This window comes from Semicossyphus pulcher, unplaced genomic scaffold (assembly GCF_022749685.1).
Source record: "Semicossyphus pulcher isolate SPU_LCO1_2020_fin unplaced genomic scaffold, fSemPul1.0.p SCAF_9, whole genome shotgun sequence".
NCBI classification, from domain to species: domain Eukaryota; kingdom Metazoa; phylum Chordata; class Actinopteri; order Labriformes; family Labridae; genus Semicossyphus; species Semicossyphus pulcher.
Window position 1 is genome coordinate 31,927,692 of NW_027211770.1, and position 18,328 is coordinate 31,946,019.

Sequence of the window (18,328 nt, forward strand, 5' to 3'; positions counted from 1 at the left end):
TTTGTGCGCTCATTATGTGGATAAATGTTAACAATGTTCCAGAAAATATGGAGGCTTTAAAAAATTGAATTAATATCATAAACATGCAACGTTAGTTAGTTACTGCAGGAGTTTATTTTTCAGACGAAAGAAGTAGCGGTGAGATAGCGGTAGGTGAACGACACGTAACGGGAAACTTAAAATAACCGGTCTCTTCATCACTACGGTCCACTGTAACCTCTCTGGGGAGAGGCCAACAACTCCTGACTCCTATTGGCTGACGATTAAATAAATGTTTGATAAACACTGAACAGGCCAACAAGCCAGGAATGGTGAGCACAGTATACCTGCTATAGTGCTAAAAATATATCAATACAATCATACTAGAATTTAACTCACCGAAAAGCTGGAGCTCAGACTTGTTGGATGGCCGTGAAGTTCCAGAAATCCCACAGAGAGATTATTTGTCCAAACTTTGAATGAAAAAATCTCCAAAGGCTCCAACAACACAAACAGGTGAAGTTAGGCTCCCACCTGTCACTCAGGTGACCCAGCTCCTATGATTTATGGCTTAATATAGGCTAGTTAAAACGAGTATGTTATAAAACAAAATTCAGCCCACGCACAGTTAGCTATTATTAGCTATTTATAACAAAAGCATTTTTTGTACCAGGCTGTAAACACGTTTGTTTCTGCTGTAAAAACTGGCTTTTTCTGCTGTGATGATATTTCTTGGTTTCTGGAGCCAGCCTCCCCCAACTTCCGCATTGGCTCCATTTTTCAACATTGGAGGATGCCGCTTGGTCGTAATAAGCTTTTGCACAATTGACACATAGGGTTGTGCTTTAATGAGGACGGGTTGTACATTAAAGAGCACAAAGAAAGAAAGAGCTGGCGTGCTTAACTCCAGAACTCTACAAAGGCAGTTGGTGCCACCTCACAGACACATACACTGTCTGCATGAATACATCAGCACGCGCAACAATGTATACAACGTTTAAATGCAGGAACTAATTAACAGCAGCTGATTGAAACAACACGTCAGCGTTGTGCGTGTGAAACCTTTGAGCAATCAACACCAGGTGACATGGCAACACATAATGAGACAGAAAGGGCACAGATGTACATTAGAAAGAAAACACACCTGATCCTCAAAATCTTTACCAGAAACACAAAGTACAAATTGCAATAGAAAATACATCAACTTTAACGCATCCATGTCTAGGTGAGTAATCAAGTAGGCCTCCCTCTGGAGGAGTTTCTTGTCTCCGTCACCTCCCCTCAGTAGTGGCCCAATAGACCCAAACCCCATGAATCTCAGCATGCAGACTCCATGACCAGCAGAATAAAAATGTCTGGCAGGAGACCTCTCCTCATTATTCCTGATGCTGCTTTGTTTAACCATGTAACATGTGTCTTTGTGTCTACTATCAAAAAGCCATAGCCAGGTACCAAACAACTTTATTAGAGGCCAAAACTGCACCTGGATGAGCTCATAAACAGCTGACATCACAACAGCCAGTCTAACTCTGTGCTACAGTCCCTCTGTCTGTCCGTCTGTCCGTCTGTCTGTCCACAGGCAGCTCAAATAATCCTCTGGATGTGGTTCATGGATGTTACATTTGTCAGCAGTGTTTAAACAAACTCACACTGATGCTGCATCCGTTCAAACACTGACAGCAGTGTTGAATCTGGGACAGCTTTACTGTGGTCACATGCTCTCAGTAAGTGCAATACTTTTCTGCTATCTTATTATATTTCTAATATGCGAGTCTGCAGAGCTCTTCCACCCAAAGTGTCAATATTTGATGGAGCTGCAGGGCAGCAGGGTTTTATTTCAGTGATACACTGTTAGTTATGACAGCAGCTCAGTTCCTGCAGGTTCACTGCTTTAGTTTTAGATTACACACCAGCCTGATACAATACCAGGATATGTTGAACTGTAAGGTCAGTTATTCTCTTAGCAAATATTTAATTTTGTCTTACAGCTGTTTTTATAAACGTGCAGCACATCCAGGCAGCAGCTTGTTGCTGGATCCACTAATGTGTAGAGCTGATGCACTTCAGTTAAAGAGTAACTTTGACCTGAATTATAGGTTATCTGGGTTAACGTGCTGTCTGCAGGCTGATGGCTGTGCTCGGGAAAAGATGGTGAGCACGTGAAAAAAACAACGGGTCCAGAGTCCAGATTTTTCTGGGAAACTTTCCAAGTAGTAAAGTCAGTAGGTCACTCCTGTTTCACAAGTCTGATTAACAATTCAATCCATATTTTATATCCTATTCTGCTGCTTATTTACAGGTTATGAACATTTCTGAGGCCACAGAGATCTGCAGTGTTGTAGCCGTCTCAGCCAGCAAAACATGCACGTAACTCCAACTATTCTAAGTACCTGGATGGCTGTGTGACCTAACTGTGGCCCTCGGTTACTGAATGAATGTAACTGTGGACATGACACATGTGGTTTGCTTTATCGGATCAGTATCAAGTCTGATGCACCTCAGTCTGACATCGTATTTTTCACCAGTTACATAACCAGATAAAGGATGTCCTGGGTGAGATGTGAAGATTTAAAGATAGTGCAGGTAATCCAGACAGCAATTGATAAATGAAATGCTCTCACAAAAAAAGAAAAAATCTGGTATCTGTGCCTGAAACAAGACTGTAATAAGTCCGCTGAGTCATTTCATTAGGACTGAAATTATTGGATGGTTTACCAGCCTCTCAGCTAGGGCATCACAGTTAATCAAATATTAATCCTGATCACGATTTTGTCTTCCAAAGGTTAAATAAACATGACTGACGGTGATATCGGTGTTTAAAATGCTCCACCTGTATGCTGCATATCAAATCAAGCACTCCCTAAACTAGCAGCCCCTCCCCCAGGAGGCGATGGAGAGGTCTGGGCTTCACTTTTGGGCGAGCTGGCATGTCATGTCAAGAGTGCCTACATTGCAGCGGCTGTTTAGAGTAAAGAGTAAACAACAGACTGGACGCAAAGCAACACAACCAACTTCTTCAAGCAGCTGAAAAACAGCACAAAGTGCAGCGTGAGGAGCGTATGAAGGCCAAGAGGAACAACGAGCTGCTCCTCGTCCTTGTCCAGCGTCAAGTCGGACATCCAGAACAGAGACGCTGTGCAGAGACACCCTATCCACCCAACTCCCAAAGACACTTACCCATGATGCACTATATTCAGGTAAAGAACCTGATTTCAAGTCAAAATTTGAACATGAGCCTGAATGCAGCGCAAAATGAACTGAAAGCGTTGCTCTGTTTATTAAATGTGAAAGTACAAAACTCAGTTTTCCTGCGTTTGTTGTTATTGTTTAAACAAGCTAAATAAACTAGTTGCATAAAAATGGCAGAAAAAAGTTGTTTGCTATGGTTAGCGATGGCAACAATGCACTCTTCCCTCGAGCACTTCCTAGTGGACTTGTCTTGCACTACATGAGAGTTAAAGTCAGCAAAACCATCTTTAAAATTCTAATATATATTTGTACAACAGGTTTTAAAAATGTAGAAAGCTGCCACCTAAACTTACACAAACATATCCCTATTAAGTTATTCAAAGCAGAGCCAGACTGACGTATCGTTTAGCCGATATAATCAGCTGATACAGGCCCATCACAGATCTATTAAATCGGCGTATATATATTTTTATTAGCACGGATAAGAATACTCTTCAATAGAACATATAATACAGATAATCAAGTCATTTTTTTGGAGGAAGAAGCCTGCTGGGTAGATTTGTATTTGTGTGTCATATCAGTGCAAAATTGGTGCACAATCCAAATACAAAAGGTTAACTATCATATGTCAAAAATGTTCTATATTGTCCGCCATATTGTTTTTTTTGCAAATTATTCTTGTTCTAATTTAAAGGTACTAAGGTTGACTCAGATATAAAGGATGAAGAACTTGTTGGATGTGTTACTTATTGAGGTTTCAAATTCAATATAAGTGCAGTCAATTCTACTCAAACTTCAGGACGGTTAGTACATACTGTAGAGCACTTTAATATTTTAGCACAACATTTAATCATTACAGTATTTAACCCTGTCTGCTCTCATGGTTATTGCTTTGTCATTTTAATTTCCAATTCTAGAGTAATTGTTTCTTATTGATTGCTTCTTAGATGTTTACATAACAAATAAGACGAGTAAAATAAAGACTAAATTAGTAAAGAAATAGCATCTTTGTGTATATCACGTGATTTAAGGTTGTATTTTTCAAACCAATATTTTACATTACACTTTAGCTAGCGGATTAAATTAATTATACATACATTAACGCCAATATAACAATAAGCTAATACACATTCCTCTTCAGTTTAAGTATTGATTTAACTGTTCATATAAACTTATTGAAACTGTAAGGATAGAATGGTATATATAAATATAATGTATAACCTTCAGTATTACGACATCATGTCAGACAGCAGCTCACATCACCACCTGCAGCATCAGATACAAACACACACACACACACACACACACACACACACACACACACACACACATACATGACGATTATGTTCATGTTAGCCACTATTAGCTAGCTAGCTTCCACCGCCGCCGGCTAGCTAACAGGTTCGATAAGACACAACAAGGACGAGCAGTGGAGGCGACACAGACTGAACATTTAAAATCAGTCAATACCAGCGCACCCTGCTGTCTAAGCACCGTCCACCATCATGTCAACAAACAGCAGTGTCACCCACCGACTCACAAGCTAACATTAGCGTCCCTGCGGTGACAGCAGCAGGCTAACAGCGGATCACAGAGCTCCACTCTGGGAGGTAAACTAACCAAACAAACCCGCTGCCAGGATCACATCGAGCTGATGTGTCTAACTCCAGAAGGTTCGGTGTCAAAAATGTGTGTATTTCAGCTATAGAGGGTTGGATTCAGCTTCAAATGATTCGTCATTCAACAGGAAAAGTCAGTAATTGTAAAACTTACCAACAGCTCCCGTTTCTTCAGCATCTTCCGTATAAACCCACCGCGGAGCGTTTTTCACTGACAGAACACAGTCCACCATGTCAGGTTCACTGAGGGCAACGGGATCAACGTTTCCGGATACAGTTTCAAAATAAAAGCAGTTTGCGAACGCAGGAGTGTACCGGAAATAATCCGTTCTTTGGAATTACTCTTATTGTTTTGGTATGTATTGTTATTAATATATTTTGGTATTTTGTGTGTTTTAGTTCGACTTCTTCACCTAAAGTATAGTATCAGCAAAAAAAGAAATCAACAACTCAACTAAACTCTCACTGAAAAACGTAGAGATAAGCAGATGTTTTTATTTGTCTTTTTATGGTCAAAAATGGTTAGTCAGTTAGGTAGGGAGGTAGGGAGGTAGGTAGGTAGATAGGTAGTTGATCCCGAGGGAAATTTAGGAATTGAGGAACTACTAATGTCTCAAATCAAGGATGGGCGTTAGTCGTGGAATAAAAACGATCAAATTTTAAATGTCAATTTCTGAGCTTTTACTTTGAATGCCATATAATATTACTTCCGGTTATGTTGCCGCTCACTTAACAGAGCGTTCCCACCGTTCCCACACACGGCTGCTCTCGCGTTCTGTCGGTGCCAGAAATTTCTTTTTACTCCACACAAAGATCGTGTCTAAGAGAAGAAGGTTTACTCCGTCATTTAAAAAAAACGTGACAACTTCCGGTCAGTAATGACCCAGACAGATTTATCAAGTTTGAATTCAAGCTCTTTTCTTAAATACATCAGTAACGGCAAAGCAGTTGTTGGCAAATAAATTGAAGGTTCCCAGGCCGCCCCAACAGTGCTCGTACAATGTTCATAAGGGATAAAAGAAATGAAAAATAAAAACACACGTAAGATCCAATAATTCAATATATAATTAAAGTACAATAGGCACGCTATGAGCCACATTTATTAATTGAATTATTGTATTTCTATCAATGTATTTATATTAAATAATTTACCTTACAATGAATCAGTAATACGTTGTTTTTAGAATTTTTCGAAATTTCTGGTTAGAAAAAAGAGATTTATAATTTAACAAGTACACGTTTTTTTTAACTACTAAGTGGTTAACTTGCCAAATAGAACATCTTTGCAGTAGCGGGAGTTGGCCAGCAGAGGGGGCGCGCGAGCTACCTGTTTCCGCTTTGACCCGGATTCATAACAACAGCTGGAAACGGCTAACTGGCTAACTGCGTGATTCAGGCTGAACTCTTGTTTATTATTCACGGTTGCGGTGTGTTACTGCATAGGAGTTTTACACCGGCGGCAGAACAGTATCAAAGCTGGACGGTTATCGTGGCTAACACACCAAGAGATGACATGAAGACGGTTACTCTGCTCTCAGGCTGAAATTTGTTACCGTTGGCAGCCGTTACAGCCGTTAGCAGCATCAGTGTAACTGCTGCTAGCTTGCCTAAGCAAACACCATCAACGTCAACACCAACGGTCCTGTCAGGAGAAACGGAAGTCACGTTAACCGCTGGCAACAACTGCTGTAAGGCACAATTTACTTGTTTTTAAGTAGATATCAGTGTTTTAGGTATAGATTATGTAAAAAGTATATTGTGTGAGCTAATAACAGTGAGCTAGTATGCTAATTTAGCGCTGTCAAAGTGCTACTTGTGAATCATGTGATTGATTCCTCAGTAGCTGCTTCGAGGTTCTTTCTCATGGATGTTTAAAAATCCATGTTTTAACCACATTTGCTTGATTGTATGTGTACACGAAGGCTCGATATCTGTTAAATCCAGATGTTTGACGACATTAATGGCACGAACATCCTTGAATACATTACTTTTCGGTTGTTTCTGTGTTTGACTTTTTTTTTTTTTCAGGAACAGCTGTTCTATCGCTCTCTTCGAAGCCACCAGGCTCTTCTGACTAATCTATTAATATAACCTAGAAGAACAGTAGAGCTGCTGTGCTACTGATGCCTTGATTAGTTAGTTAGTTGGTGTTATTTTGTGTTACTTAAATATTGTGTTGCATCTGATTTAACTGTACAAAAATACCACAGTCACATAATTAGCAAAACAAAATATCAGATCAAGGCTTCGGTAAATCAGCAACTTGTGTGTTCTGCAAGGTAAAAGAACTCTTTTTGTTAATGGAGTCTGGTGGTTTTGAAGAAAGCGATGTATCAGCTGTTCTGTTAAATAAAGAATATGTCAACAACAACTAAAGGGCTGTCTGTAGGTATCCTCCATCCTAATAATTTAAAAATAAAAACGTGTAGTGGGCAGCCCTTACAGCCTGTTTCACTGCTGCCAGCTGAAGCAATCTAAAGCAACACCAAAGCTTTTTGTAATTATTAGTCGTTATAAATACGGCCCAGGTTACAAAATACAGACCTTTAAGTATCTGCAGTGTAACAGCTCTGGGCACTAAATGCTTCTTGTTGTAACTTTCTCACAGACGTGTCTTGAGGCGTGATGGGGAACCAGCTGGCGGGCATCGCCCCCTCACAGATCCTCTCTGTGGACAGCTACTTCTCAGACATACACGACCATGAGTACGACAAGAGCCTGGGCAGCACCCGCTTCTTCAAGGTGGCCCGGGCCAAACACAGGGAGGGCCTGGTGGTGGTCAAAGTCTTTGCCATCCAGGACCCATCGCTGCCTCTGACCAGCTACAAACAGGAGCTGGAGGAGCTGAAGATCCGACTGCACTCCTGTCAGAACTGCCTGCCCTTTCAGAAAACCTCCCTGAATGAGAAAGCCGCCATCTTATTTCGTCAGTACGTCCGGGACAACCTGTACGACCGCATCAGCACCAGGCCCTTCCTCAACAACGTGGAGAAACGATGGCTGGCCTTCCAGATCCTCAACGCCGTCGACCAGGCGCATAAAGCCGGCGTCCGCCACGGCGACATCAAGACGGAGAACGTGATGGTGACCAGCTGGAACTGGGTGCTGCTCACAGACTTCGCCAGCTTCAAGCCTACCTACCTGCCCGAGGACAACCCCGCTGACTTCAACTACTTCTTCGACACGTCCCGGCGGAGGACATGCTACATCGCTCCGGAGAGGTTTGTGGACGGAAGCATGTTTACAACTGAGAGCGACCAGAACACGCCGCTGGTGGATCTGACCAACAACAACCAGAGGAGCAGAGGGGAGCTCAAGCAGGCCATGGACATCTTCTCTGCAGGTAAACAAAACCAGACTCTGAGCTAGAGACACTAAAACATTAGGATTATAGTATCTACTCTCCAAAGCATCTGTCAGATTTTATCTAATGCATCACAGCTCAGCACTCTTCTAACAAAGCTTTTATTTCAGGCCTTTATTGTGAAATGGAATAGTTATACCACAGTGTGTACATTTCAGGTTTAACTTCTGTCTCCTTGTTTTCAGGCTGTGTGATAGCCGAGCTGTTCACAGAGGGCGTCCCGCTCTTCGACCTGTCCCAGCTGCTGGCGTATCGTAAAGGACACTTCCAGACGGAGCATGTCCTCCTGAAGATCGAGGACCGCAGCATCCGAGAGCTGGTAATCATCCCTGCCAGCTGATTTGTTTTCTGAAGTGAAGTCAGTTTTTTATATAACATGTAGTTATTAAGTTTGACGTGGCTTAACAAAAGTTAATTCTGTTTGAAGGGAGCTAGTTGGTAAAAGGTCTACCTGTGGGTCTGCCAGTACGACTGAGCTCCAGTATAACAAACATGTTGCTTTGTGACGGCAGTCTCTGAATGTTTTTTTCCCTCAGGTGGCTCAGATGGTTCAGCGCGAGCCAGAGAAGCGTCTCACAGCTGAGGAGTATCTGAAGCAGCAGAGAGGGAAAGCTTTCCCCGACATCTTCTACACCTTCCTGCAGCCGTACATGGCTCAGTTCGCCAAAGAGACCTTCCAGTCCGCCGATGAGCGAGTGCTCGTCATCCGCAAAGACCTAGACAACATCCTGCACAACCTGCGAGGAGGTGAGAGGGAGGACACCTGAGACATTCTGATGGTTACAGGATTAGAAACCGTCTCCTCACTTTGTTTCTTGTCTCCCCTCCAGGCTCCTCCTCTTCCTCCTCGTCTCAGGAAAGCAGCGATGTTGTGCTGAGCTCCCGGGAGGAGCAGGGCCTCATCGTGCTGGTGTCCGTCATCACCTCCTGCCTGCAGACGCTGCACTCCTGTGACTCCAAGCTGGCGGCTCTGGAGCTCATCCTGCACCTGGCTCCTCGGCTCGGCGTCGACATCCTGCTCGACCGCATCACGCCGTACCTGCTGCACTTCTGCAACGACCCCGTGCCCCGCGTACGTGCTCAGGCCGTGCGCACACTGGCCAAAGTGCTGGCTCTGGTGAAGGAGGTGCCGAGGAACGACGTCAACATCTACCCAGAGTACATCCTGCCGGGCATCGCCCACCTCGCCCAGGACGACGCCACCATCGTCAGGCTGGCGTACGCAGGTCAGGGAACGTTTCGTTTGAAAGCAGCCTCACACCAACGTTAGTATGAGCTTAGTAAAGCTCTGGTTATTGTTTTGTTGTTTTGAGCCTTTTTCCTCTCTCGTCTGTGATGTTTAGAGAACATAGCCCACCTGGCAGAGAGCGCGCTGCGTTTCCTGGAGCTGGTTCAGGAAAACAACGTGAACACAGAGCAGGACGTGAGCGGGGAGGACGCGGAGGAAACACTCCATCCCAACGAGAACTACGACTCAGGTACAGAAAGGCGAACAGGAGCCGACAATGTAATAAGCTGATATAAGATTCGATAGTTCAACAGAGTTTATCTTTGTGTCTGTTTTGATGTTCAGAGCTGCAGGCGCTGCATGAGATGGTGCAGCAGAAGGTGGTGACGCTGCTCAGCGACTCAGAGAACATCGTGAAACAGTCGCTGATGGAGAACGGCATCACCCGCCTCTGCGTCTTCTTCGGCCGGCAGAAAGCCAACGACGTGCTGCTGTCTCACATGATCACATTCCTCAACGACAAGAACGACTGGCACCTGAGAGGAGCCTTCTTCGACAGCATCGTGGGTGAGACACTGATTGGACCGCTTGCGACTGTGGTTATAAATCAACTCTTAACTTGGCACAGAAATAGGAGCTGGTTACAGTTATGAGATGCCGAAGAACTTCAACTTCTAGTTATTATATTTATCTATCAGACATGTTGGAGTTTTAAAGCTGGTAAAGTTTTCTCACACTTCCCTCTGTTCTCTCTCCATGTTGTTGTTATTGTTGTTGTTATTGTTGTTGTTATTGTTGTTGTTGTGAAGGCGTGGCGGCGTACGTGGGCTGGCAGAGCTCGTCCATCCTGAAGCCGCTCCTCCAGCAGGGTCTGAGTGACACCGAGGAGTTCGTCATCTATAAAGCTCTCAACTCTCTCACCTGTATGTGTCAGCTGGGTCTGCTGCAGAAACCTCATATCTACGAGTTTGTCAGTGACATCGGTAAGAACAGAGCGTCACAGTCTGATAAACACACATCACACTGGATGTTATTGAATCAAACTCTCCATGTAATCCAGTTAATGACCTCCGAACTTCAAGTCTCATTATTTTCTTCTGATTGTTGTTTTTGTTTATTAACTGTTAAACTTAACGATCAGTCAGACTTCATCACGAGCGTGTTCCACTAACCTGGATTGTGTGATTGTCCTCTCTGGCTTGCCGTAGCTCCGTTCCTGTGTCACCCCAACCTGTGGATCCGTTACGGGGCGGTGGGCTTCATCACAGTCATCGCACAGCACCTCAACGTGGCCGACGTCTACTGCAAACTGATGCCCCACCTCAACCCCTTCATCACCCAGCCCATCATCCAGGTCAGTCCTCCTCCTCCTCCTCCTCCTCCTCCTCCTCATCACATTTATTACCTCCTGCTCCTCCTCCTCACCCCCCTGTATCTCCCCCTCAGATCGATAAGGAGCTGGTCCTGCTCAGCGTGCTGAAGGAGCCGGTCAGTCGCTCCATCTTCGACTACGCCCTTCGCTCCAAAGACATCGCCAGCCTCTTCCGCCACCTGCTGCTCCGGCAGAAGAAGCGTGCGGGATCCATCCCAGAATGCCCCACTCCCGACGACCCGGCCATCGCTCAGCTGCTGAAGAAGCTGCTGTCACAGGTCAGGACAGCATAGCTCTTACATCACATTATAAGACAACAACATCCAGGTGAGGTCAGGGAAGAGAGAGAGCAAGAGTAAATATTACACCCTCAGGGACGTTACACGTGACGTTACACGTGACGTTACCCGTGACTGATGGGCCTGCAGAGCTGCTGGCAGGAACTCCTCAAACAGCTCAAACCAGCACATTATTGTTCCCACATTACAGACGGATACAAATCAGCACAAAGATCATCATCAGGGAATGAACATATTCTGTTCTCTGGGTTTCTTTTAATCAGCAGTCCGACGATGAGAACAGGAAGTTAGTGTGAAAGATCAAAGAGCGAATGTAGCAGAGGTTACAGCCGAGCTCGACTGATGATGGATGTCTGCTCTTTAAAAGAAAAACAACTGAATTACACGTTTCCTGTTTTAACTTTCAAATTCAGTTTGAGTTGGACAAAGCCAGCGTCTTACACAACCACATGTGAATATAAATACACTGGACCTTCAGAGGGTCCGTCTGTGCAATGTTTGTGTTTCACATCGTTTGGCTGATTTTCTGTGGCCTGAACTTTTCCTGCATTTGTTTGAAGCATTTTTAAACTTAATCTTCTAAAGCAGAGACGGATGGTGACTGTATGAGTGTAGAGCGACGCTTTGTAATAAGAATAAACTGTTACACCTGAAAACAAGAAATGCAGCTCGAGTGCTTCAACAGGAGGAACATAAAAACTCCACCTCTTCAGATGTAAAGAGACAGAATGACAAGTAAAACCCACGAGACGACGGAAGCAAAAATCTAATAAGAAACAAAACAAAGTTTAACATAAGGACCTCCAGGACACAGCAACGCAGCACACACACACACACACACACACACACACACGCTCACACACACACACACACACACACACGCTCACACACACATATACGCTCACACACACATTCACACTCACACACACATTCACACTCACACACAGTTTTCCAGTGAAGTCGTGCCTCAGAGTTCCTGCTCTGTGCTTTCAACTTTAATGTTTTGGTGGCGTGAGTCACCGGAAAGGCTCCACACGAGCTGATGAAAGGATGTGTAAATCTAAAACAGACCTGAAACATCATCTGCTCGGAAATGTCTCCACATTTCTTAATTTCCTCAAATGATCAGCAGATTCTGTCTCGGTGCTTCGTCCTGACAGCGTTTAATAAATCAGATAACAAAGATATCAAAGCACAAATATTCTGCGTCTCTGGTTGTTACAGGCGTCTCAGTCCAATCGCTTTATTCAGAGTTCGGTGGAATCTCCTCCTCTCTGTTTCCTGAAGCCTGCAGGACCCTTTAATCTTCCAAGTCACTCATCCAAGCACGATAATATTATATCATGAGTTTAAACTGGTTTAAACTGGTTTAGAGATTAAACAGACGCCTCGCACACAGGCAGAGCTCAGAGATGAAGTTGAGCAGCTTCTGTCAGAGCTCCATCTGGAGAGCAGAGCCGCTCACAGGAGACCTCGCTCAGCTTAGTCTTAATGTTCTGAGGAAAAACCACAAACAGTTACAACAGACCAGGATGTCTCTGAGAAACTAACTACATTCATCTCTGCAGTTAGAGTCGTGACAGAAACTGATCCGTCCTCCGGCTGATTAAACCTCCGTCTGTCTCTGTGTGCAGGGCATGACGGAGGCCGAGGAGGACAAGCTGCTGGCGCTCAAAGACTTCATGCTGAAATCCAACAAGGCCAAAGCCAACATGGGGGAGCAGAGTCACCTGGGGGAGGCGGCCCAGACCGGCGTCATCGACTTGGCCACGCTCGGCATCATGGGACGCCAGGTGGATCTGGTGAAACCAAAGGCTGAGGCCGAGGACAAGAGAGGTAATCAACGTTATGATGCTGTATTTACACACTGTGATCGTTAGCTCTGTGGCCCCAACACGTCTTTGATTCATGGAAACTTTGTGGATTTGGCTCAAACATATGACATTGACAGAAAGCCTCTCAGGTACACTTTAAGGCAGCTGGAAGCAGCCAATGACGGCGTTATAAAACATTTATTTTATTCTTACTGCACTTTCTAAGCTAGTAGCACGAATGCTTCCAAAGGCAGCATCAAAACAAACACACAAAAAACAGCAATATACAAGCACATATTTAAAAAGACCTCATGGACAAACTAGATAAGATACTGAAACTGACTTTAAACAGGTGGCTGCACACATTGAGCCTTATTATAAAAACAAGTAAGACTAGAGGTCAGGAGAAAAGGCAAGTCTGTCAAAACGTGTCTTAAGACAAAAGCAGAAACAGTGTCAGCACATCGAACAGCTCTGGAAGAAGTCAAAGTTCATGTGTCAGCACTGAAAACGCTCGACAACCCAGCAGGCCTCAAAGGAGCTGAAACTTCTCTCGTGTGCTCTGGAGCCTGCTCGTGTTTCGCCCGGCAGAGAGAGACCATGCGAAAGTTGTTGGGGGGGAAATAACGCTCTGATAGCTCGCCGCCAGAGCCTGAAGAGTTGCTCCAACAGAGCTGTGAGCACACTCACTGCAGTCTGGTTATTAAATGTCCTGAACCAAACCAACCACAGACAAACGGCCTCACTGCAGTGTGGAGGCGAACAGGAAGAATCGATTGAGGGTCTGTAGTTTTGGAGGAGCTGATTGATCCAAAAATATCAAATAACAAATCATAGACGGGGAAATACACGTCCACCAGATCCTTCCTCTCACCGACCCCAGAGTCCGGGCTTCAGCAGAGCGATCTGATGCCGAGGTAAAGCTGGCGGCTCTGAGACGCACAACGAGACTTTGTGGAGGTTGTGTTCAGACTGAGCGCTTTATTTTGAAAGTTCTGACTGGATTGTTGGATGACTGCGGAACACCCTCTCCCTCTGAACAAACTCTCTGAAAGGTGGGCGGTGTTGTCATAATGATGCTGGTCGCCACAACGTTTCAGCTAGATGAAGTCCCAGTCTAAGATGGAGAGCTGTTTCCTGTCTTGAAGTGCTCAAAGAGAAGCTGTGTTTCCTGCAGAGGGCTGCTGTGTTCATCACCCTGCACTGTAACACTGAGCTCCAGTTCAGAGTCTGTCGCTGCTAAAGTGTTAAAGGTCCCGCGAGATAACAACTGTGATGTGTTGATGCCTCATGTTGCTGCTTCTTCATCTGCTGCGATTGACCTCAGAAATCTGGGAAAGTTTCTCTCTCTGTAAATCCACATTCGTCCTGTTTTCTGCCCTTTAATAGTTTTGACTTTTTGTCCCGTCAGACGCGGCAGACTTTGAGTCGACCCGTGAAACCTCGTCTGTTCTCTCGGCTTCAGAGCAGAGAACAGGATCCTGATCTCAGAGCAGTTTCATGAGGCCTTTAAAGTCCGACATCCCCCAGCGTCACGTTTTACAGTCTGGTTGTGTGACTGTCAGCGTTACAGAGTCGCTCCTTTAATCTGTATAATCTGTTTCACCAGCGTCCTCGTGCTGTAGATTATCTTTTAAATCCTGTGATTCAGCTGAACCTTTTTATTTCACCTCGTCCTCCTTTCTTTCTTCCTTCCTTCCTTCCTTTCTTTCTTTCTTCCTTCCTTCCTTCCTTCCTTTCTTTCTTCCTTTCTTCCTTCCTTTCGTCCTTTCTTCCTTTCTTCCTTTCTTCCTTCCTTTCTTTCTTTCTTTCTTTCTTTCTTTCTTCCTTCCTTTCTTTCTTTCTTTCTTTCTTTCTTTCATTCTTTCTTTCTTTCTACAGTTTGACTTTATTCATCACTTCCTCTTTCTTATTTTGCTTTCTTTTCTCCGTCTCTTCTTTCACTTGCTTTTTATTTCACTCGTTCGTTCCCCATTTGTTTCCCTCTGTCTTTTGCTTTTCTTTCACTCTTAACTTTTTCTCTTTTTCTTCTTTTAAACCTTTCCGTCATGTTTTCTTGTTCTGCCTCTCTGTTGTCTTTCTGTCTGATTTCATGGTTTTCTTTCTTTGTCCTCGTAACTTCTCTCAGTTTCTTTGTGAGTTCTTTGCTTTCTCTCTTTTTATTGCTTTCCTGTTCTTCCTTCTCTTTCTGCTCGCTTCCTTTTATCTTGTTCTTTCTTCTTATACTTCCCCTCTCTGTGTAGATCTGTTCCTCTGGTTTGTGTGTGAAGTGGTCACAGAGTGAGATGTTAAATCGAGCGGCAGGTCGACGAGCATTCAGACGACATTCTGAACAAAGCACATCCTGATGTTTGATCTGTTCTGACAGTGAAGCTGAACATGTAAAGTTTGTCCTGAGGGTGGCGCTAGAGGTCAATGCTTCACTGCAACTGTTTCTTCACTGTGTTTGATGATCAAACCAACACCTCCATCTTTGGTTGGTTAAAAGTCCCTCAGGTGTGAACACATGAAGGACGGCATGTTTCACTTCCTCCTTCTGTTCTGACTGATTATTTGTTTATTTATTTTTTAATTAACCAGGAAAAAAAGTGTCTGACAAACACTGAGCAGCCCTTCACGAAACCTGATACAGGATACATGACTCTGATATAAGGACGTGAAATTACAAGTGAAACCAGCAAAATGTGTTCAGTCAGACACGATCATAAATATACACCAGGCAGAACATGTACAGACAGGTGGTCCCCTTCAAAGCGACCAATCAGACACGCTGTTCTTGTGATGTGAAGTGAAGGAGCAGCGAACGTCTTCTTCAGTGAGCTGAGTTTGATTGGTGACATGCTCTGTGCCTCGTGGAGCACTGAGGTGCATCACGCCCTCACTCATCACTGTTTGCTGTCTGCACCTGTCGGATGGTCTGCTTTGTGCACCTGCAGACTCAAACGCTGACGTATTCTTTACAAGTCGATCTGAGGTCTGCTTCCCTCGTGCCTCCTAACCTCCATCAGTCAGAAGAGCAGCAGCTGACAGTCTCCGGTCCCAGGACCTGCTCTCACTGTCGGTCCCAAAGGTCAGGACTGAACTGGGGAGGAAGGGGTTAAAGTTTGGAACGTAGAACTAAAGGAACGTGTGTCATTGGATGCTTTTTAGGTGCTCGCTGTCGATGTTCTGCCTGAGATGTTTGTGATGGTGGTTGTTTTAGCCAAAGTTTGACTGCTCTGACTGGTGTATTATAGTCACACATTCTGTGTGTGTGTGTGTGTGTGTGTGTGTGTGTGTGTGTGTGTGTGTGTGTGTGTGTGTGTGTGTTGCTCATTGTTTGTTCATGTGCTCATGTGCGTCTTGACTCTTGGTTAAATCTGCTGTTTCATCCACCATTTTTCTCTTCTGTGAAGTGTCTTACTTTACCCATAATGCATTGCACCACAGGCTATCTAAGTCAGTCTTTATTCACAGTGAAGCTTCATGCAACAGCTGAATTTAACACCATAAACAACCGGCCCGAGATCACCACCGAGACTGTTCCAGGTGTGCGTCTGCAGACATCAGACACCTGACAGAGAGCTCCTGAGGGAAACGGCCCGCTCTGACCTCACGACCTCTTTATGTTCTCAACACGTTCATCTGACGAGTTCTCTTTTTGTTACAATCAGGACTTCAATATTAAGTTAAGAGCGACGATTGTTTTATTTCTTCCGTGTCTCTCAGATTTGCTCAGACGTCCGCTCTAAATCCACACACCTGTTTTCACCTGAAACAAACCTCAGTTACCGTCTGCAGAGCCACAGCTCGACTCCTCTCACAGTGTAGTTCTGACCAGCTGTGGGAACATCTGTGGAGCACGTGCTGCTGCTGTGCATCTAAGGAACAAACATTTACTGTCTGTTAGTTTCATTATGGCATTAAAGGGTTAACGTCCTGTTGTTATTTACCTGTTTGATTTCCTGCAGCGAGGAAGCACACGAAGCAGGACTCCACCATGAACGAGGAGTGGAAGAGCATGTTTGGATCTCAGGAGCCGGCGTCCGCTCAGCCCGCCACGGTAACACGGGGGGGGGGCTTACATTTATCCTCATCAGGTGTGTCTGAGACTGGAGGCAGAACCACACAGACACTGTTTACCTAAAGGATTTCATTACCCTGACTGTGTGCGAGGTGTGTTTTGTTCAGCTCTCTGCTCATGTTTGCTTTATGCCCATACTACTCAGCCAACACTAAATGAAACCATAAACATTTACATGTTGAAGCAGGACAAAGCTCTGATTAAAAAAGCAGAAAATCCACATTTAAGAAGCTGCAACAGCAAATGTGTGAAATCTTTCTGTGAAAGACGACTGAATGATGAATCCATCCGTCAGTCCTTCCATATCTGTACCGCTTACCCCGTCAAGGAAGCAGCTCCAGGTCTGTCACTGGGCGAGAAGTGCGGCTGAAAGTTTCCAAATAAACCTGAAACGAAATCACCTGATTATTGACGGGTCAGTAAAATAAGGATCTGCTGTGTTTGCAGGCTGCAGACGGGCCGGCGAGTCAGATCAGGAAGAGCGCCGTAACCCCGGCGCTGCCCGTGTTGCAGTCGGTGGCAAGCGGCCCCGCCTACCAGCGCCGCATTAACACCTGCAAGGTGGAGCTTCAGCAGCTGGTGCAGCAGAAGAGGGAGCAGTGCAGCGCCGAGCGCATGGCCAAACAGATGATGGAGAGCGCAGAGTGGGAGAGTCGACCCCCGCCTCCTGGTAACACACACACACACACACACACACACACACACACACACACACACACACACACACAGTCACATGTTACAGTCTCCTTGTATCCTGAGTCTGTTTTCAGCCAGGTGTAACAGCAGGTTATCTTCAGGCAGACGCCCCATAAACAAACACATTTCACAGATCTGTCACCGTGTGTTTCAGGGTGGCATCCTAAGGGGCTGCTGGTCGCTCACCTCCACGAACACAAAGCTGCAGTGAACCGCATCAGAGTCTCAGACGAACACTCCATCTTTGCTACGGCGTCCAATGACGGCACGGTCAAAGTGTGGGACAGTCAGAAGATGGAGGGGAAGACCACGACCACCAGGTGGGTTAAAAACAACGCACCCAGGTACAGATGAAGTCCTGTCACTTCCTGTTCTATATTCACACAGCCTCTCTGCTCCTGCAGGTCCGTGCTGACTTACTCTCGTATCGGCGGTCATGTGAAGACGTTGACCTTCTGTCAGGGGTCACACTATTTGGCCGTGGCCTCAGATAACGGATCCATCGAGCTGCTGGCGGTCGAAGCAAATAAACCCCCAAAATCCCCCAAAGTCCAGCCGTTCCAGACCAGGTAACAGAAACGATCCACAGGTAGGTCATTGTGCCGATGGAGGACCTACCTCATCCGTCTCCTCTGTCCCGTGTCTCAGGACTCTGGACCTGCAGGAGGACGGCTGCGCGGTCGACATCCACCACTTCAACTCGGG

At 45.1% G+C, this 18,328-nt stretch overlaps 2 protein-coding genes across 4 annotated transcripts in view; one reads left to right on the plus strand and one right to left on the minus strand.

Annotated features, from left to right (window-relative positions):
* atp2c1 (ATPase secretory pathway Ca2+ transporting 1) overlaps positions 1-5,025 on the minus strand; it is a 44,613-nt gene extending 39,588 nt beyond the window's left edge. Inside the window, exons 1-2 of one of the 3 annotated variants that reach the window (XM_069655638.1) lie at positions 4,942-4,957; positions 4,390-4,434 (exon numbers count right to left, since the gene is read on the minus strand). Coding sequence is in view for 1 of the 3 variants with exons in the window: in XM_069655637.1 (XP_069511738.1) it covers positions 4,942-4,965 (24 nt within the window). In the remaining 2 variants the exon portion in view is untranslated. Of the gene's footprint in view, positions 1-378; positions 460-4,389; positions 4,435-4,941 lie in introns of those variants that run through there. The other 2 variants (XM_069655637.1, XM_069655640.1) reach the window with 2 other exon arrangements.
* A 1,163-nt stretch (positions 5,026-6,188) lies between these two features.
* pik3r4 (phosphoinositide-3-kinase, regulatory subunit 4) overlaps positions 6,189-18,328 on the plus strand; it is a 17,062-nt gene continuing 4,922 nt past the window's right edge. Inside the window, exons 1-16 of the mRNA XM_069656643.1 lie at positions 6,189-6,475; positions 7,396-8,130; positions 8,337-8,470; positions 8,688-8,898; positions 8,982-9,377; positions 9,495-9,629; positions 9,725-9,946; positions 10,189-10,362; positions 10,588-10,733; positions 10,826-11,029; positions 12,685-12,886; positions 16,815-16,906; positions 17,375-17,597; positions 17,778-17,943; positions 18,028-18,192; positions 18,272-18,328. The exon at positions 18,272-18,328 is cut by the window's right edge and continues 155 nt beyond it. Of these exons, the coding sequence (XP_069512744.1) occupies positions 7,413-8,130; positions 8,337-8,470; positions 8,688-8,898; positions 8,982-9,377; positions 9,495-9,629; positions 9,725-9,946; positions 10,189-10,362; positions 10,588-10,733; positions 10,826-11,029; positions 12,685-12,886; positions 16,815-16,906; positions 17,375-17,597; positions 17,778-17,943; positions 18,028-18,192; positions 18,272-18,328 (3,245 nt within the window). The 5' untranslated portion in view covers positions 6,189-6,475; positions 7,396-7,412. The remainder of the gene's footprint in view (positions 6,476-7,395; positions 8,131-8,336; positions 8,471-8,687; positions 8,899-8,981; positions 9,378-9,494; positions 9,630-9,724; positions 9,947-10,188; positions 10,363-10,587; positions 10,734-10,825; positions 11,030-12,684; positions 12,887-16,814; positions 16,907-17,374; positions 17,598-17,777; positions 17,944-18,027; positions 18,193-18,271) is intronic.